The sequence below is a fragment of the Nipponia nippon genome, unplaced genomic scaffold, assembly GCF_047370975.1.
Source record: "Nipponia nippon isolate SJK-2023a ecotype South Korea unplaced genomic scaffold, ASM4737097v1 scaffold_1, whole genome shotgun sequence".
NCBI classification, from domain to species: domain Eukaryota; kingdom Metazoa; phylum Chordata; class Aves; order Pelecaniformes; family Threskiornithidae; genus Nipponia; species Nipponia nippon.
This window is the reverse complement of record NW_028262290.1, coordinates 134,483,752-134,505,397: the sequence shown is the minus strand read 5'-3', so window position 1 is coordinate 134,505,397 and position 21,646 is coordinate 134,483,752. Positions and strand designations below refer to the sequence as shown.

Below are 21,646 nucleotides of genomic sequence, written 5' to 3'. Positions count from 1 at the left end.
CGGGGTGAGGAGGTCTAAATGCTTCATACTACGCAGGTGAAAAAAAGCATAATGGCATGTTTCTTTAGCAGACTGAAAAATAAATTATGATATGGTTTTGTTCTGTGTTAGCTTAAATATATTTATGATACTAAATACACTACAGAAAAATGTTTGACTGGTTGATCCTTAATTATAAGTAGACATAGTAATTTCAGAAAGCAGTGCAGAGAGATTTTAGTTTAAAAATGAAAGTATTTATGTATTCTTTCAAGGCAAACAAACAAGAAGTGCCAGAACAAGCTTTCAAAATGGAAGTTCATCAGAAAAAAAAAATCATTAAAAGATTCCTTTGTGTAAAGCAGTATCTGCTACAAACAGCAGTTTGCACCTCTTATTTGAAATGGAGGCAATAAAGCTGTTATCATATGTAGAATAAATTTAATATATATAAATAATAACCTCGCCAGTCTTGCAGTACCTGTATGTTACATGTAGGCTGCTACTTAAAATTCACTGGTTTTAAGGTTTGTGGGTTTTTTTTAGTTGGTTGGTTGGTTTCTGGTCAATGCTTCTTGCAAACATATACTTTTTAGAAAGAGAATCTGCAGCAAGTGGGGAGAGACAAATGTAGATAACGTGGTCAGTAGTTAGAAATATACTTTTTTTCTTTTTCCAAATCGCCTTGGCTTGTCATCTTAAACAGTAATGAAATATGTTAAAACTGAGTGTGAAACTTCCATTCTTGGTGGGTGTTCTGGCTGTCTCTATCACTCTGCTGGAGTCTTTCATACACCAAAACAACCTGAGCAAACTAAAATTCTTTACTACTGGAGGACAAACAGTTGCCCAGCATCAGATGAGTAGCATGCTGCTGATTGAGGTTTTTTCATAAAAACAACTTTATCCCTTTAGTGGCCTAAATCTTTGCTGGTTTCATTGCCTGCTGAAGGAGCCACTGGAAAGGGACTCTTGCCCCTTCAAGATAGGTTGGCAACAACTTTTGATCAAAGAAGTCGATAGTCTGTGTCATATCTGTTGCTTCCAAAGGAATTGTCAGCTGAATTTTCAGTAATTGTAAATTCCTTGGGGGAAATAAAAGAGTAAATGCTTGAAGTATTTTTCAGTTGCTAAAGTAAATAGAGAATTTTGGAGGATGTCACCTATTGTAATACTTGCTTAGTGGTAACTGATGCATTTCATATACCTGAACTACATTGAATTAAATAATATACATAAGAATAACATATGTTATTGCATGTACTATTAAATTTGAGGTGAAAAATATACATAGCTGAAAAGATTAAACCCGTTAGCTAGGTGACGTGTATGTTCTTCCTTATATCCTTTTTCCCTAGGCAATAAAACAGTTCTGATGAACTTCTAATTAGTTTTTTTAACAGAATTAGTTTTTTAACATATCACTATATCTTTAGTGCTCTTGCACATTCTTTTATTTCCTGACTTCATTTCACACTTCAGTCTTGTTAATAAGGTATGCTTTTCAGTGCTTGGTTGTTTGGTTTTTCCCTTCTTTTCAAAGTTTTTGTTATCATATTATGAACAATATAAATTTGTGCTTTCTTTTCATTTTCTCAAAGAGCTGCTTCAATTTCCCTTTAAAAAATACAAATTAGCATGTAAATATTGAAACTTGTTTTGGCCTTTTGATAATAATTAAGACTTTCTTTTTAATAATTTAGTTTTTTTAATGTCTGTGAAGGTGCGCATGGTAAGCACATGTAATGAAACCTTCTGGTAGAGTAGTCTGTAGCAGACCTGTGAAAATAGTAGTCAGCTAATGTTATGATGGCAAATCCTTTAGAACTGTTAAAACAAGAATTAAGAGTGCTTGCTTGTCTTGCAGCTGTTGGATGATAAGGATTGTAGCTCAGTTCAGAGCCACTGAGTGTACAGAGACCTCTGGCCTTTAATTAGGGAATTCAAATTTCCTGTGAAAGGCAAAAGATCAAGAACTCAAAGATCAGCTTAAAATCCATTCCCTTGTTTACTCTTTTTTTCTTTTTTAAATGAAACACATGCATGGATTTAATCTTGACATAGTACATAATTTTCCTTGAAGATAATTTTCTGCAACGCAGCTAGGGCTGTCTTTAGCATCAAGGGTTTACGTAAGTGGATGGAAGATGGTTTAGCTTGCTACTTATGCCCCTGGCATTTCTGCTCTTACTCCCTTCGTCACTGAAGGATCCATTTTTATATAATGGATTTTAGTTGGATGACAAAGGGGAAAATTAGGGAAAATCAATGTTTGATTTGGAGGGAGAGAACATGGTAAGATTTATGCTGCAAATACCAGTAACAATATTCAGAAATGTTGTGTACTACACTTAGAAAATCCTTATGCTTTGAACTAGTTAGAAGTAAGAAAGAGAAAAGATTAGAAAGTAAAGCAAAAACAATGAGATCTAACTAAGAGCTTGACGAGACAACTGCACAGTTGCATACAGTTTAACTAACTTGTCAAATTGCTTGTAGAAGTTTTAAGCAATGCAGAGGCCAGTTGTGAAAATAGAAGTCTGGTATTTAGTGCTGATTTATTTGGTAAAGATTGTGTGTTTTGAATGGTTTTCGTGGGGCAACCTCCACGTTTTGGAAGCAGACATGTTTAATTTGATAGTGGTGAGCTGTTCACTGGTTGTTATACAACTGTTATCTGCTTAAAGTTTGGAATTTATTCTGTCTCTACATTTATGGTAGTTTAATACATAAAAAATATTTATGAAGTAACTTTTAATGTTAGTGGTAATGTTTGGTGATTTTGAACTTTACCTTGTTAGGGTTATATTTAAATTCTGTTAATCATATGGCTTGTACAAATGAATATTCTTCACATTCTCTTATTCTGGCAGAAAGCTTTACTAAATTATTTTAAGTTTAATATTCACTCGGGGATGTGGTGAGCTGCAGGTCTGAAAGTCAGGGCTAGTGACTGAAGCACACATCTTGCCAAATATTTAGTTTATCATCCATTGCAGTTGATGATGAACCTATGTTTTTTTTCAAGAGAGAGAATTTTCATATTTCTTGATTCATCTGTTTTCCCCACTTTTCCAATATTTTTAGGATAAAGCTCTACTAGAACTGTGTCCTAGACAATCTTTACCCTGCAGCAAGCTTAACTTTATCCAGCTGGGGAGTAAGTAGTTGCTGCTGATATATTATATTTCTGTGTGTTAACAACATTTTGTATTACGGCATCTTCGAGTTTCCAGGCTCCACGTAAGGAGCATGCCTCCTTTAACGTGCAAAAGGGCAGCCGTAGTGCTAGGGAACAGGCAGCCAGGCTTAAGTGCAAAGTTTTTGACAAGTGACACTTGAATAAACAATGCCTGTAAAAAGAAGGACTTGAATTTAAACTAACAAGAAGTGTAATTGAGACATAAAGTAAAAACAAGCTAAAAATAGGAATGTCCACTCTATCACTACTTATTTGACTGGAAATACAAGACGAAATTATTTTTCAGGATGGTTTACTTTCAGCAGTGGCAAAAATAACTGTTGGAGCTTTTGCGATTTCTCATCGTATAATTGATATAATTATGAAGCTTGGAAGCAGACTAAATGAAATACTGAAGAAATTAATTGCTGAAAGTCTTTATGCTCAGTATTTTGTGAGTGATACATCTTGCAGAACCAACATTTCTGTGAGAGCAGCACAAATCAATAACTGCTACAGATGTCAAGTAGAACTGCAATACTGGAAAAGTGAGAATGAATCACTCATTTATTAAACAGTTTTCTAATTAAAATCATAAAATCTACTATGGCTTGTGCAGATAAATTATTTGGTTTCAATATTGTCTTGTAATGACTACTTATAACCCAAATGAGTAGGGGTTTAAACCTGTTCCTAGACTTCTGCATACATGGGAAGGTGTGAGTATCCAAGTATCTGGAATTGGAGCTCAGGGTGAATATGAATGGAAAATAGCAAGTTTAAAAAAACTATTAAGTAATTCATAACAGAAAGCTTTTTAAATTGTACTTTGTAAGGTACAAAGGCATGCCTTTGTCATGCTGTGCTCAAATTAAATGCCTTCAGCTGAGAGGTGGCTTAAAGGATGAGCTCAATAGTGTTTGCTACAAAGATTTTACCTGCTAGCTGGGCTGTATCTCTTGTTTTCTTGTGTGGTTTTAGATGCCTCATTGCCTAGCAAGTTACTAAAACTTTTGTTGTATTCAGTTGACAATAGCTTGTTCCAAACATTGACAAAAATTAAGGACACCTGTGAAAAACAGTAATTGAAGTGAAAAAGTGTACTGTCAAATGCATTTGTACACAAATATTACTAAATTATTGAATTATTTGTAACACAAACATTTGGAAGAGTTCAAGTGACATTTGAATTAAAGCATAGGAAGCTTTTTATAAAAAACGCTGAATATCAAAGGTTTCAAATGTTCGTTATATGTTCAAATAGCCATTGTAGCTCCAACTGCTTCATTTAACAGTGTTTGTGTGTGTGTGTGTTGGAGGGGGGGTTAAACCATCTTACGCTAATTTTTTATTTTCCCAATGGGAAACAGAAGTCGCTTGGGAAAAACACTTTGCTTGTTAAAGTTTAAAAGACAATTTGTAATGTTAGGTTTGGCAAATATTTACCTTCACTTTGGGAAGAAACACGCATTTATATTGTGTTTGTTTTTTCTGCCACAGAGTAAAGCCATCCCCAGCTGAAGGAGTCAAGTCCAATCCATCCAAGAGACACAGGGACCGCTTGAATGCAGAGCTGGACCGCTTGGCTAGCCTTCTGCCTTTCCCTCAAGATGTTATCGCCAAATTGGATAAGCTCTCTGTGCTTAGGCTTAGCGTCAGTTACCTGAGAGCCAAAAGTTTTTTTGATGGTAAGTGTTGGGAATTTATTTGGTTTTGGACTGCTTGTAAAATTCTGTTCATACTGTATGTTGATTTCAGCTGTTTAAGTACTTAAAGCTGTTAATTTATCTGCATTTTAATGGAACATCCAGTTGTGTGGGTATATACAATGTAACTGTATAAAGCAAGCTTTCCAGTTTCTTGAAAACCAAATGTAACTACTTATATTTCACTTAAATCACCAGTCTTTCAAAGCTTTGCATTTGGAAGTAATATTGCCCTTAATGAGTCTTCCAGTGCTTTTCCTTAGACTTTCAAGGATACTGAAGAGATTTCTTTTTCCTTTCTGAAAATTGCCTTCATAAAACCATTACTGTTCAAAATGTGTCATAGAGTTCCCATCAGCTGTATGTTTTGCTTAATGATGCATCAAAAATGACTTTGTTTTGATGTAAAGTAATTGCTAGTGCCCCTTCCTATAGTTTATTGCAAAGGTGACTTGGAAAGAAATAGAGGCAAAGTCTTTCCTGTGTTCAAGCCCTGATTAATGCAGGCCATGAGCAGCAAGACGACAGCTAAGGTTCTCCAGTTGTGTCGGCAGGTTTTCCCTGTCCCCAGCCCTGGCAAGGGTAATACAGCAGCACTCAGAGTAGTAATCAGGCCAGAAGCACCTGCTCTCTTACACTGTCTCAGAGCTGGTCAAGGAGTCCTACCCTTCTCATTCGCTACCCGAGTTGTTCTGTAGGCTGAGATGCAATGGCTGGCTTCATGCCAGTTTCTTCAAAGGCAGAAATAGTCTGGTCCTTTTCATTGCTCAAATAAAGGAGGGAGCTTGTATTTGAATAATAGTCCCTTTTTTATCAGTCAGTGAAGTTTTAAAATATCATACTGAAGATGGAATTATATTGACCAGCTGTAGCTAAGGAATCTTGCTTGCAATGCTGTTGATACGAATTGCAAGTTTCTTTTTTTTTTTATTACATTTCTGGGACATGAAAATAACCTCTGTTCTCATCAATTTAAGATTTAGCATTTCAGCCTCTTGATAGTGATTCCATACCATGGATGAAAGGACTGAAGAAACCTAACTGCCTAAGATAGTTCCACTTTTTCCTGCCAGGAATACAGAACATTTATTTTTTACTTATTGTGTCTAGTGGCTTCAATTTAGTAATGCTCATAAATTTATATCCTGTGTTTTATTGCTTGAAGAATATATGCAAGTGCCTTTATTTCTGTGCTTGTTCAGGACAATTCTTAGTATGGAATCTTCTCAAGACTAGAGTTGGTCAAATATTTCTAGCAGTGATTTTTTCAGATGAAAATATTTGCTCCCATGAAATGAAAGAGTACTCTTGGCACATCAGTTTCATCAAAGTCTTTGTGAGACATTATATCAGGTTAATTGCCATAAACCAAATAATTTGGCTTGTCCGTGTTCTCTTGGTGAACTGAAGAGGAAGTTCTGGTCTCAGTGAAACTTTTTTTTTATGTATTCTGAAACAAATACAAGATTGCAAGTTTTTTGCCTTACTTGGAGTGGAGTGTTAATATCATCTCAATTTCTCATGCAATGGAAGTGCTTGATTTTTGTTTCTCCCCACCCACCCCCACCCCCCGACAATTTGCACTTTAAGGTCCTGGAATAAAGGGTTTTAAGGCTATGATTTCTGTATAGGGAAAAAAAAATCATGGCTTTAGCTGTAGAGAGACAGCCAGAATCACTTTGCACCAAAATTTACATCAGTTGCTTGTTCCTAATTTGAACAGGAAGGTAGCTTTCAGCCATTCACAGCGGTGATGAATTAGGTGTGTGTTAGTAGCAGAGAAGTTAAATTGCAACCTGAAATGCAAATATAACTACTGTGGATCCAGGATTGAAGCAAACTTAACCTGTGTTTTCAACTCAGTAGCATACTATTAGTATGGTATCCACATAAGATAAAAATACGCAGCTAATGCTACCATACTGGACCACTGTATAGGGTATTTAATTGTGTTATAATGAATTAAGCAGCAGAATTTTGATTGGCCTCATAGGAAAAGACTTTTCAAGCAACAAGTAAGTGCATATACTAGGTGCCTTACAGCAGAATTTTGTTCTTATAGCCTCCATAAAATAAAGCCTGGTAAATGTGAAAAGATAAATAATCTGATGTTGCTTATCTTGTGCAAGACATTTTGAACAGTGTGAAATTAAGCAAGTTTAATTTATACCTGCAGACAGAATAGCTTCAGTAGAAGCTGTCTTAACCTTTTTAGCAGAAAAAGACTTTTTGCTACTTCTTTTCAGGCCTTTGAACTGTAGGACTACAAATCAGGTTAGTAATCAGTATCTGTCTGAAGGTGTTTAAAGGCTAACATCAATGACTAAAGTGAATATAAACAAGAGTAACCAATCTATGACTATGACAGATCCAGTACTGAAAATAAAATCTTCTATACTATTTTATTGTACTTAAATAACTTAATATTTCAGTTGAAACTTACCCTCCAAAAGAGAAATTAGTGCTTTGAAGTACGGAATTAACAAAAATACCCTGAAAACCCCTAGGCTGGAGTTTCACAATCTGTCTGTGCAGTTCTTCTCACAGAACTGCTTTTTTGAGGGAATGTTTTCTGTAGTTAAATATATGCGGAAAGCCCTATAGGAATAAATCTGACAAATGCAGGAGTGAGCACTGATTGTCACCTTGAGCGACTAGACTGAGCCAACAGGTCCACTTTATTAACGCAGCATGCTGAAGTAAAGGGAAACGCTAAATGAATAACAGGATGCAAATGGGGGGTGTGTAAATTCCTGCGGAAAGTAAAATATAAACGCGTAATCATATGATCTTGCTTGAAAGGAAACCCAAGTTTTTGCTGTAACAATAGATATTTTTTCAAAGAAAACACTTGCATTTTTCCAAGTTTAAATAATCCAGAGTGAATGTCTGTTTTCTGAAGGTGGAAGTCCGGGGGGGGAGGGGGAGAAAGAAATGTTGTGAAAGACCTCTCAAGAAGTTACATCAATTTGAATAAATGTACCTCACTTAGATGTCTACAAGGTTTTTTGTTGTTACTTTAAAAGCTAAGTGTTTGTATATATAAAAAACAAACAAACCAAAAAGCATATTCCCCTGCCCCCAGTCATTAAGATGGTACAAAAAACTGTCTCCAGAGCTAAAGACAGATGAGTTTTTCCATAGTGTCAACTGAAACATAGTAGACTTCTGCATTCTTATCATATTTCAGGTTGTAGGAAATAGGTGTACGTGGGTTTTTTTCCCTCTTGCACAACCTTAAAACATCTTGCTTTCTTCTGTTGATGACTATTCTGTTAAGCAGTTGCTTTTGATTGTTGTAGTTTGTTAGTGAAGTTACTGTGCTGCTAAGTGATCCTTCTGTATCACTACCGTTTAGATAGCACTAGATCTGTGTGGTCAGGTTAGTCTCAAGTCCACATGGTGTCAGGCGGCTTTCTGTATCCCCATGTCAAGCGCTCTGGCATGCTCTTATATGTACGAATTTGACCTTGTAGTCAAGAAGGAAATTTCAGTAGTGGCTTAAAATAATGTGTTTCAAGTCTGTTTCTTTATAAAGTCAAAGTTCTTGTGTGATGAGTCAAAGCTAAGAAGTGATTGAAGGTGGTGTCGCTTCTCAGCTGTATGATGTTACTTGCCTGTACTGAAGTGGATTATCAGTCCTCAAAGTCAAGCAGGTTAGCTTAAATCACCGCTGGAGTATTTATTTTGTGTGCGTAAGATACTTTCAGAAAGTGGCTTAAGGCAAGCTTTTTATTTTTAAGAGACTAGGATAAATCAGGCAGGTGTTTGCTGACAATCAGTAAAGAAAGACTTTATATGTTGTCCTGATATTATTTCACTCCATTTTGATGCTAAGAGCCCATGCATGTGTGCATTCAGCGGTGAAAAATACAAAGTGGAATATGGGACAACAGCTCTTTGTATGGGTGCAGGTTAGTGTGAGTTGAGCATCTGGAGCCCAACTGGATGATCATTTAGGCATAGTCTGTGTTTCCCATGTATACTAAAGGAAAAAGCCCTTTTGCCTCTACCTTTGGTCCTTATATGATGAACTGATAATCATTTAAATAATTCACTGCAGTAAGGAAGAACATTTATAATGAGTCTTCTCGGGGTTTTGGTGAAGCAGTTAGATTAAAGGAGTTTGTATGATCACTTTTTTTAACATTAGGGGCATGGTTTTTCTTTTTAAAGGTATACTGAGAATTAAGGAAAGGCTTGCAGATTCTAAAATGAAGTAGCTGTGCTGTGTGTGTATCGATACATTAGAAACAAAATTTAACATGTTGCTTATTAATTATCCTTTCATCCATTTCTCTAAGAATTCCTGTGGTTTAAAGTATGTGTTTTTTTCTGACTTGCTTATTGGACAGTGTTCTGCAATTACAGAAGAAAGTTTCTGCTCAAAATTAGTTTAGAATTGGTTTCTTATGTTGTATGCAAGTGATTCTGGCAAGCACAGCAATAACAAAATAATTAAGAATTTTTTCCAGTAAGTTTGCATTGCCTAATTTTACTTTGTAATATAATTAACACACATTCCTTGGCATAACGTAGCTTAAATTTGCAATGCACCCATTGTCATCACATACATTATGTCGAAGAATATATTTTATTTTTCCTGTGATGCACACTGTTCTATCATACTGTGTATTGGAGAGAACAGACTGCATGCTGTTCCTGCTCTGGAGAGCATAGCTTAAGATAAGATGTACAAATGGGAAAGACAGGCAAAGTGGGAGACAATGTATTTATTCTGTCACATTGAGAAGGGCTGCAACATATCTACAGTCTAGCAGATATAGATAGCCTTTCTGCCAAGTGTTAGGTGGTGGTCTGAAAAAGAAACCTGAAAGTACAAAATAACGGATTAAAACTCAACCCGCTAAGGCTAGGATAATACAGCAGATCTGACTTGCTTTTATTTCAGACTGTTACCATATTTACTTGCCTTGTTTGTCTAATGCAGCTTTCCTCATGTATTTTTTGAAAGCGTGGCTTCCCTTTTGTGTTACCCTCTTTCCTTGCTCCTCCTGCTGCATACATGGACACTCCTGACTGCCACGTCAGGAAAAGCTAAAGCCCTCCAGGGCAGAGCGGTGGAGTCAGGCTGCACTTGCTGCTGTCAAGTGTTCGTGTTGATGCCATATAGGAATTTACTGTTGCCAGCAGCTCCTGGTGGGCTTGACTAGTCTTATTTGGTTCATGACTCCATCTTGAGCCTTTTTTGTACTCCAAGGTAGACAACACCCCATAGTTTGAGGGAGATTGTGGTTTTTGTAGAACACCATCCGATTCTAATGTGAAGAAGTTAAATGGAGAATCCACCACATCTCTTGGTGATTCTTCTAGCAGATATATCATCCTGTTAAAATATTATTCAGATGAAAATTTGCTTGGTTTGCAGCCTTGGAAGTTATGTCATTCTCTGACTAATTAGCTTTTCTGTATTTGGTTATTTCTATCATGTATGTGAATTCATTTTCACATTTTTGAATGAGCTGCTTTGAATCTTATCTTGAGAACTGGAGGGGGGAAAAAAATTGAAGAAAAAAAAGCCACCAAAACCCAACTATGTTTCCTTTTGTACTGTCTTCCCCTTGGCCCCAATCCAAAATGATTACAAAATGTGAACCTTGGAATTGTATGGTTATTTCAGTATCAGACTATTGTACCATTCAAGTTATTTCCTAGTCGATGCTTGTTCTTCCACACTGCTGTAGTTGTCTTTTTTTTTTTTTTTTTTTTTTATCCCCTAAACATTTCCCCACTCCCAGTCCCCTGAAATTCATTTGTGGCTGTCTGCTACAGGGTATTTTAACCCATATTTTACGTAACAGAAAAAAAGAGGGTTTTAGGCTTTGAAGTCCTAAATTCTGATCCTTAAAAATGATGATGAGCCATGTAGCTGTCACATCACCTTAAATCTCAAAATGTGTATGTTTTCTTTGTATCATGCTCATTCTTAGCTTGCTCAGAAACATTTTATTTTTAGGAGTGCTGTGTCACTAGGCACGTCATGCAGCTAGGCAGCCCTATACCCCTATGGATTCATATAACTGACATTTAATATACCCCAAACCGAACATCTAAAATCGAAAATTCTGTTTATATCACAAAGTAAGAGCTTAATATGTCAATATATTTGTAGGATAAAGAGGAGAAACTGGGTACAAAGACTGATAGTTAATGTATTCTTTAGATTTTCTTTTCCTGTTGCACTGTAGTATTTCAGTGATTGATGTTAATCATTGTTGGAACTCCCTGTGCAAGGAAGAGAAATAAAAGGTTATCTCTTCTTCACTGCCCTATGTATTATTTAATCAAAGGCGTATGGAAAGTCAGTGTAGGAGCCTCTTATATTCCACAAAACTGTTGTAAAATTCCTTGAAAACCCTGTCCCAGTATGCACTGTCCCAGTATGCGGAACATTTGTCTTTTCTCTATAGCCCTTGTTAATAGGGAGATTAGTTTTAAGCATGCTGTTCTGGGCTTTATTCTGGATACCTGTTGCAGTGAATATTCTCATTTGCAAGATCAGAGCCTGAAATATAATTTATCCTATGCTAACCATGTAAGTGTTCTGGAGATTGACATTGTTAGGGTTAGTATGACATTCAGACCCAGAATGGGTAGCAAGGTAAAAAGCCTGGCCTCAGGAAGTACTGCTGCTTCTCTGACACTGTGTAATCCAAATCTTTTAATCTTTGTTAACATTTTTATTACTATGCTGTAGCACCTAAAGATAATGAGATTTGGAGCTTTTTGGTTTTGTTACACAAACCTCAGTAACTGTTGATCCCTCCTCCAAAGAGGGTTTGAGTGGAGAAGTATAATTAGGGGTACCACCAGGCTCTCAACAGGAGTCCTTGATGGACTTCGTGATTCATCCATTTGAATTTGTACAGGTATAGTTTGCTTGACTACAATCTTAAAAATATGTCCTGGTAATTTAAGACTTCAGTATGAATACACTTTAAAAATGTGTCCAAATAATCTATTAATGCTGGAATGGCTTTTAATGCTGTGTGAGCCTTTATGACTCAGCAGTTTTCCTCCTGTGTGTGCTTGTTGATAGGAGAAATGCCCTAGCTTTTCCTGTTTGACTTTATATGTATTCTGATAAGGAAATAAGACTTGCTTGTATGATTGAGCTCTGTAGATGTTTACAGTTCTAGCCAGTTATAACACTGTTTATTTTTCCTGAGTAAACAAAAACTTTAGCTCTGTTAAAATGGTTTCTGCTCCATACATGTTTTGATAGAGCACTAACTAGTTAAAGAATGATTGCTTTGTGAATTGTTTTGGAAATCTAGCTAGATAACTGGAAGCTAATTCTAGTTACCAGAGCTCAGTTGTTGTAATGGATTAATTTATAATTTATTTTTAAAAGAATCTGAAAAAGGTAAAACAAATAATCAATTTCAGAAGTGCTCTTCAGAGTTTCAGATGATGTATTAATACATGTTTCCTGGGAAAAGCCTCCTGGCAGTTCCTGCACCTCAGTGCAGTGATGGACTGTCCAACCTGTATGTTTTAACAAGGCATTATGTTAATGATAAAACTTACCAGAGTTACTCTAGAAACTTAAATGAAGTAAACTGTAAGAACTAGAATAGAGTTATCTGAAACTGCCTTAAGAAAATCTGTTTGCTGTTTGCCAGCTGTGAACATTAAAGAGGACATACAAATAGGAATTAGTCGCCCTCAGTGATGCATGCTAAACTCTGCTTTCAATTGAACATAGATGCTCATTTTTTTCCACTGAATAATTGCCTCTTGAAATTCAACCCATGTGCCTTTTGAATTGCTCAGTACCGCACACTTTACGTGTGGCATCATATAACATCTAATAAGCTGACTTGGCCCCTCACAACAAATTCTAACTGATTGCATAAAGTAGGAATTTACTGGAGCAAGTCTATGGCCTGGCTGGTCAAATATTCTGACTCCCCCATCACACTCCGTTGTCACATCTTCAGCAGTACAATTCCTATGGGCCAGCATGAGACACTAGCTTTTTGTACTGAAGTACTGTTTCAGTGAATTCATTTTGCCTCTTCGTGTCTACATCAGAGTTACAAACTGCAGGATAATGTCTTTCCTTTATTGATTTTTTTTTTCAATGTGCCACATAAATATTCTGCGTGTTTGGAGGAAAAGATAAGGGTAGCCCTCAGTCTCCTCCTTGCTTATACCATTTGTTGTTTGGTGTACTTTTATCAGACAATGAGAAGAGACGTGCCTAGAACAAACAATCCCAGTCTTCCCTTCTTGTCCTCACAACTGCTCTTAGTTTTGCTTTGATACCGTCATGGTCTGTATGGTCCTATATGTAGTATCTTACCAGAGACCAGGCTGTTGATTTGATCACATCAAAGGATGCTGAAATGCAACTGGTGTCATACAGCTCACTGATATGAAGGCTTTTATTAGTAGGCTTTCTTGACCTATTTAATGGGAAACTTTGTAGAAAGGTGGAGCCTAATATATATAACTCTGTGTTTTGTAGCTGATCCTTCAGAAGGATAGCAATGCAAGCATGAATTCCTGGTCAGTATGCTAATCAGGTCGCATAAATGCTAATGTGTTATAGCTAGTGATGTGGAAGGAAGAAAAGTTGTACCTTTTCATGCACCCCATCAGCATTTGAAGGTAGAATGCAAGGGTTATGCTCTCCTGCAGGAAGGGTTTGAGCCCTGTGGCTGTAAGAGTTTTTAGGAATGTATCAGCCTGCGTATTTCTGAAGCGTCCCCCTCTCCTCTGCTTGTCTCAAGCTGTATTAGCTGACTGCGGGCCCTCTGCTGGAACGCTTGCAGTTACTTACCTTCAGTGTTAGGTGGGTGAAGTTGTTCTTCCCCAGCTTTTACCCTGTGAGAATACTTGTCTTACTCATTTGTAGGCTATGGGCAAATCCTGCCTGGCAAACCTGACTGCCTTTTATGAAAGGTGCCTAGTTTTGTGGACAGTGAGAGTGTGGTGGATATTGTTTCCCTTGGCTTTAACAAGGTCTTCAATGTTGAGTCTCATTGTTTTCGTATCACCAAGCTGAGTTAGGGTCTCTCCAGATCATGCCTCCAGTTCTGTCCCAAGTGATCCATTCCTCTTCTCTGGGTAGTACAGTCGAGGTCTAACTGTGTTGACTTCAATGGCAACCTGGGAAGTGCAGGGGGTGACTAGAGGTTTCTGCAAGTGGCAAGGAAGGACTCATCTTTCAGGCTGAGGACATGCATGTGGCTTTAACAGGATACGTCCGTGGGCCTTGACAGTGAAATAAGCTGGGAGTAAGTCCCATACCCCAAGTAGAGAAAAGACACTCCTGGGCTGGAAAGGAAGCAACCCTCCAACAGCCCACTTGACTCCCTTGCCATGCTTCAATCATTGTAGAAAGTCTTCTGTTAAATTGATGAAAAGTTTTGAGTTGGCATAAAAAGACAACTTCATCTCTTTTGGTGGAATGGATTTTTTTTTTCCCACCTTGGTTTAAATAAGATGTATTTCTGTTAGAAAGTGCTTATTCATTAATACCCTTATATAGCAAGCGTTGGACTTGAATGGTCTTGTAAAGAAACCTTGCAAACCCATCTCCATACCCTTTTTATGTAATAGTGGCAAAAGTCCGCATCGCATTTTACTAGTAGAGTAATTCAACTGTCCTGTTTCATACATGGAATGTAATTGACTGTTTCCTTTTTTCAGTTAAAATTGTAGAGAAATTCCCCAGGCAAAAATTCTATGAAGCTGCCATTGAGCCATCAGTTGGGTGAAGCCAAAGAGGCATTGTTTCAGTAAGACAAAAAAAAAAAAAAAAATACAGATTTGAGTTAATCATTGAGTACCAGGTCCAAGTTTGAGTGAGATGAGTTCCTGACTGAAACTGATAGGTAAGAAAATAACTGTGAACTATAAAGGGAATTTAAAAATCACTTTAGATTCCTAGGCTTTATAATAAAAAATGACTATTGATGTATAAAGCTGAGGGAACAGTTATTTTGATAAGATTTTTTCTTAGCGAAGAGTTTAACCATTTGTTTCAGAATTAGTGATTTAACGAAAAAAAAGCTGTGGTTATTAACTATCAGTTTCTACTTGGTATTAACCTGTCTTTTCTACAAATTGAAAGCGTAACAAATGGATGATGATTTTTAAACAATATGTAATGTCTGATTAGCTTTATGCATATAAACTTTCTGCAGTGTTCTAACATATGGAAAAATTAAGTTATAGGACAAGAAAACTCTGTTTTAGGAACCAAAGGTTCAAAAACCCCAAAATATAATGGGTAGGTACCTCTGCGCATTTAGGCTCAGCTTCCCATAGATCTCATTCCACAAGGAAGTAAATCACTTTCTTTTTTGACTTTTCATCCCTCGCTTCAAAAAATTTAGCAAGCTTTTTTCCTCCCCTTTTTGTGACTGAACCAGTATCATATTAATAGGTCTGATGGTAAGTTACAATTTACAAGCATGCACGCCTCTCTGACTTTTTTCTGTAGAAGCAAGGAGGATGTACCCAGACAAGCAATTGAATGGGAAATACCGCAAAAGAAATGCGGGTGTGCCAGGATATGGTTTTGGTGATTCAGCAGGTGACTGTCATCTCTGTGATAGTTATGGAAAAAGAGTTCATTGCCTCTAAGTCTTGAAACCACAAGCACTATACGGTTTGGTATGTGGTTGTTAAGCTTCAAAGCCCAAGTGAGAGTTGACATATTTGAACAACTGCATGTTTCCTGAGATTTACTCTTCTGTTTTAAAGTAAATTATAAAAGCAACAGTAAAGATATATTCCCTATGTGTGTTTTTTTTAAAAAAAAAAAATCCTGAACTAAAATTCTGGCATCAGGTGACTAGGTACAACTGGCTAGCTGTAAAAGCATTGCACACTAATTGCTGTTCCGCTGCATTATAGCTATGTCATGTACAGTCATTCCTCGGGGTTGTTTTTTCTCAGCTCCAGGCTTTACTTTACATTGAGGAGAACTACCAGTGATATATTAGAAGCTCAGAAATTCCCGAACAGCATATAGATACCATTGACCCTCTCAGACAAAGACATAATAGTTTATTCCTGATCCTGCACTTCGTGGTCCTGTAACCTTCTGCCAACTTCTTGCTCTCAGAAATGGCTGCTTGCCTTTCAACTCCCATATAGATCTCATTCTGTCTCCCTTTTACATTCTCCCAATCTGGGAGCCGGATGGGGCTATTCTGAGGAAGAAGCACACACATGGTTGTAGGCTTTAACGGAATAAGCTTTTATTGCATAGTGGTTGTGACAGCTTCTGACTCCTTTTTTTCTCCCCCCCCCCCGCCTCTCCTCTCTGCCCCCTCCCCCAGCTCAGGAGCAGTGGCTCCTAATGCCTACCATGCACATAAAATAACTTTGAAGTGTCTTGCGTAGCACTGTTTGGGAACATCTGCTTTAGGTAGTGCAAGTGTTTGTGTGAACAAAGACTTGAGTCTTCCAAATGCAATGACTGAACTCTCGTTTTTGGAGGTGGGCACATATTGACTTAGTGTGGTGTTTCTGGAGTGATTAATTAGCACGCTGTGAACTAAGTTCAGCATCACTCAGTCACTTAAGGAAAAAAATACACAACTTGATTGTTGGTTTTTCCTTCTACTTAAGAAAACATAGCAGTGTGTTAAGTACCACTTTGTGGCAACTGAAGATATGTCCCCCATTTATGGGACACTACTGCATAAACACTTAACATTCCACACTTAATAATGCTGTTAGTCTTTCTTTAAAAAGCAACATTAAAGGATAACATAAAAAAAATCCTGAGTTCAGCTGTCCTGTGTAGCAGAGCTTGAGTTGGTTTTAATCCGTGTTGTGAGCAATTCAGTGGTGTATAATGGTTTTTTAGATCTTTAACAGGACATTTTTTAATTTATTTATTTTAATCTTTTAACGGTCTTAAGAGAAACACCAATCTGCTTCAACAAACAGTTTAGGGCTTGCTGAGCTGTATTTTGGGAATGGGTTAAAAGAAAGTATCCTATGAAAGTTGAGGAAAATCTCATACACAATGTGGTTAAACTTCAAGTTCTTGGGTTATGTGAATGTTTTAAAACAGGTTTTTATACCTTTATGGTATATATGTTAGGCAAATCTAGTAAAATCTAATGTCTTCATTCTCTACAGTGCTTTTAAAACCAGTAAGTGTGTGTGTGTGTGTGTGTTCAATGTCATAACTTCAGCCATGTTTAAGAATGCCATACCTACTGTTAATGCTTTTAAAAGAAACACTGATTCTACATGGGTGTGATATTGTAGGGAAAAGAATTCAATTACTCTGCAACTTACATTTTGCAAAGCATTTTGCTCTAAGCATGCAGCAGGCATTTTTGTATAAGGCAGTAGGGTTGATTAACATCATCTGCCATGTAACTAACTTGATAAACTATCCCTCTTCTGATGTCTCACATGGAGGACTAGAATATTATGCAAGGTACTGAAAATAGAATTAATTCTACAGATATAAAAAAAAAAAACCTAATTCATTAGTTTTGGTCATAATTTTTCTGTAGTTACTAATACAACTTTACTGTTTGGTAGCAGTAAATTTTATAGATGGTAGCAGCTGCGACTTCAGGAGTGGGATTTAGCCAACCATTTGTAGATTTGTCGGGGTGGGAGGAGAAAACAGACAGTAAGAACTCGGGCATTAAACTGCTGATGATCATGCTAGTTTTCCATTTTAGTGGGTTTAGCACTAGAATGTATTTTTTCAGACTTGTGACATTCCTGGTACCTCAAAAGTAAAGAGATCTCTGTCAAGAAATTTTTGAGGATAAACTGCTGGTGTATGAGACTTGTATATTTGACCTGAATTAGGAAAAGTTTAGCAGACCACTGTCAACAGGCTTTCCAATTGTGTTTAGTTTGATTTGTATATTTTGAAAACGTTTTAAAACCAGTACTTAAATGTTTACCTCATTTCAGAATTCAAAATAGACATTTGCTTCTCTCAAACCGTATCAGAAGAAAAGGTTACTAGGCAGTTTCAGTTCATGATAAGTTATGGTGTTTCTGTTGCTATTTTAACGTTTTTGCATTAGTGATATGGAAAGAAACACCAATTGAGAAAATGTTTTTTTTAAAAAAAAAAACAAGTGGCTAATTGCCTGCACTTTTGAGTACTATGTTGTGCAAAGTGGTTTCCTTCCAGACACAACTTCTGCTTGCTTAATTGAAAGTGCTTGCAGTAGTGGGAACAGGCTTAAAAAAAAAAAATACCTTGTTTTGTGCTGTACAGGCCGAGTAAAGGTTAACTTTTGTAAACAATAAAAGGCCTTGATTGTAAAGAAAAAAAAAAAATTTGTGAGAGTGGGCCTCTGTGTACAAGCAGATCACCCTTCACCAAACAGATCTCAGCTGCCTGCCCATGAAATGTGATCTAGGGTATGTTCAGAATCAAAAGTTGGGGCAAAATTTCAAGAAGTGATGAATGCATGAAAAGGATCAGTTGTTGTCTTTTTGACATCTTCAGCAAATGATTTTCCAGTAAAATATAGACTGTAAAAAAAAAAAAAAAAAGGGGGGGGGGGATTGGAGCCAAGACTGGATAAAAGCAGCAGACACTTCTACAAAATCATTAGGATGCTTGGTGAGAGAATTAAATAAGACAGACACCTGGTAAAAGGTAAGCTATAAAATCTGTGTATACAAATGAGAAGTTTTAAAAGCATAGTTAGACTAAGAAGGAACATTTTACATTAAGCAATAAGGAAGCCTGGAAAAAGATGGAATGGTGGAATATTGTAATAACTATTATAAGCTATATAGGAAAAAATAATTCAAGCAAAGACTTGGATTATTAATAAAGTAAAAAATGTAGTGAGCCTTACACTGCCTCTTCTAACTTAAGAGAAGAAAGTATTAGGGATACTAATGACAGAAGTGGAAGTGCCTGAGCAGGCGAACTTTTAAAAATGATATGACATCAGGCTCTACCTGTTATATGTGCAAGAACACTGGAGGAATCTTACAAGCTTTTTTTCTTGCAGGATTTGAATCTGTCTGAATTAGACCAAAACAGAAGAATGCAACAAAAAACTTGCACCAAGTGGGGAAACATGGCTGTATTCGAGAGGAACCTTAGCAAGTGCTTCTATTGCACAGCTTCCAAATTCAAATTACTTTGCTGTTGTTTTATGTCACCTGCAACATCAATTCCAGTCTATGTTTGTGTAGTGCAAAGGAGATGTGTTTCTGGTGCTACCATTTCCTTACATTTCCATTCATCAGTTCAAGTAGCAGTGCTGAGGAGCAGCTCACGTTGTGAAACGCATCTCATCTCTGGAACAGTACAGCTCAAACGAGTCACTACATCTATATACAAAGACATGGTTTTGGGAGAGCTATTACATTTTATAGATAGTTTTCATTCTGTCATTTAATGGAGAGAGGCACTATCTGAAGTGCAAGAGTGGGGACATTATCTGATGTCTTTTTGTGCCTTCCTCTAACTGAGGTCTCGTACCTGACTGTTAGCGACTAACCTGGTGATAAGCTAAGGCTCTCCCTCATTTTTAACCCTTCACTTTATTTTCCCAGTTGAAGCTCCTAAGTGTCCTAGGAAGGAATATAGCCATGTTCGGTTTTGCCTCTTCTCTCCCAGGAAACCCCTATGTAAATTACTTTATAATCTCTTGGAGAGGACTTGTCTGATTAAGGGACTTAAATGGAAATGAACAGGGAGGGAAGGCGATATCAGGTGGAAGGGGGCAGATTCAAATGATACACTATTAGATGGTTATAACTGTTCATAAAACACTTCTGCTTTAAACCTGTCCCAGAGAAAATAGCCTTTGCAGAATCTTTCAGTGCTGTTCAAAGTCATGTGCTGCTTGAAACTGTATGGGATCTTGTCTGTGTGAAATCGTACAGGAAAAGATCCGTCTCCCTTCTGATTTGGTAACAGCCCCCAAAGCCTACAGTTGCTCTCTTTCATAAAGTGGGTCACATTCCTTTCAGGGTGAAAATAAAACATGGGAATTTACACTGTATATAAATATTTTCATACTTGAGGTATCTTTCAAGTGTTCTGAAGATTCTTTGGCTGCATTAGCTGACCCCATACCCACGGCCATACTAAAGTAAATGTCAAATTAGAGCCATATTAAACTAAAGGGAAGGTACAAGAGGCTTTTGGAGGAATTGCCTTAATTTCTCTTTTCTCTTTTTTTTTTTTTTCTTTAGCAAGCTACAGCAGTGAGAACACAGCTGTATTTCAGGCATTTTAACATTTTCTAATTGAGGGTTTCATGATGGCACTGTCTGCACAGCTATGTGATTCTTACAGGCATCCTTCTGGGGCTCTGTGATCTTTCCCTGGAGGGAATTCCTGTCCTCATATAGGTGTTTACTGACTTTATATGCCATGACCAGATTGTGTCCTTTCTGTTCACCTTCTCTGATGGAGGAACCCAGTAGGTGCTATTAGGACCCTTAGCATCAAGAATTTGAACTCCACATTCGAGGGACTTTTAAAATGCAAATCATACCATTAAATGCTCATAGTCATACTTCAGATCTATAGATATGTGGAAGGTTCTCTGGGAAGATATGCAGTCAAGATTATTGCTTTCAGTGTTACCACCACAATATGATACAGGAGGATTTCATCTCCCTTAATTAGAACCTTAATGCTTAACAGAGGGTGTAGCTCCTTTGGCAGCATCTGTGAGATGTCTAGGGAATCAGTTCTGTATTTTAATAGCTTTATATTTTTGTTTGTGATTTTATCATTACAATCAGGAGAAACCAAAGCACTAAAACATTTCACTAAATGCTACTTTTTGCCAAAAATCAACCTAGGAAATAAAAATATCCATATTACAGGGTATTTACTATATTTAGATATATCTTAAGGCCACAAACTGAACTTTTTTTCTCTCAAGACATTGGTAATAGTCTTAACCAATTTACACTTAAATGATACTTGTGTCATTTCTGGTAACTCAAAAATTAATCTCAACCTGGAAAATTGTTAGCTGATGTGGTAAGTTTGACTGTAACATTGTTACAGTGTCATCTTTTCTATGTACTTCTCTGAAAATACATGTTGCTGTCTCCTTTCTGAATGTGATAATAGACTGTGTGTTTCTCAAATTTAATTTGAAGATCAATCGCCACCCCACTTAAAGACTCTGTATAAAGAAGTTACATGCACAAGATAAATGGAGCTATGAAATGCAAATAACAAATAATTTTATAACGGCTGATTATTTTTGTATTTTTATGCCATGCAACAATGAAAGTTGTAATCAGCTGTGATACCAAATTTGATTTTTAGTTTTATGAGCAGGATGAATTGTTTATAGCAGAAGCTTTTGCTGTTGTGCTTGCAGAGTAAGTTGCTTCCAGGGAACAGGTTGGATGTCAAGTATTTTGTCACTTGAATTTATTCTGCAAAGCTGGCAGCTATATATTTATGTATGCATAGTCAGTGTAATACTGTTAAATGTTTGAAATGAAATAGTAGATTTTTTGGCACTAGGATCTAAGGATGGAAATGCCATTTGGTACATAAAAGCAGAAAGTTGTAAATTACTACAGTACTAACTAGAGTAAACACCCGTAGTTCCTTTCTGAAGAAATACATTACTAAACTCCATCTAGTTTATTTATAATTCGCCCTTAAATTATGCCAGTTATGTTTGAGGAGAGAGGCAAGTATCGGTGGTTTTCACAGCCTTCCATGCATGAAGAGCAGAAAAACAAATCTGATACTATAGACACTGCTTTTTTAATAACTTCTTTTGTTGCTAAAGCTAGAAGTAGGCTA

The 21,646-nt window shown here is 36.8% G+C and overlaps 1 protein-coding gene across 1 annotated transcript in view; it reads left to right on the top strand.

The window, feature by feature from the left end:
• Positions 1–21,646, top strand: part of AHR (aryl hydrocarbon receptor) — a 67,023-nt gene that overhangs the window by 3,750 nt on the left and 41,627 nt on the right. Inside the window, exon 2 of the mRNA XM_087773737.1 lies at positions 4,661–4,848. Coding sequence (XP_087629863.1) covers positions 4,661–4,848 — 188 coding nt within the window. The remainder of the gene's footprint in view (positions 1–4,660; positions 4,849–21,646) is intronic.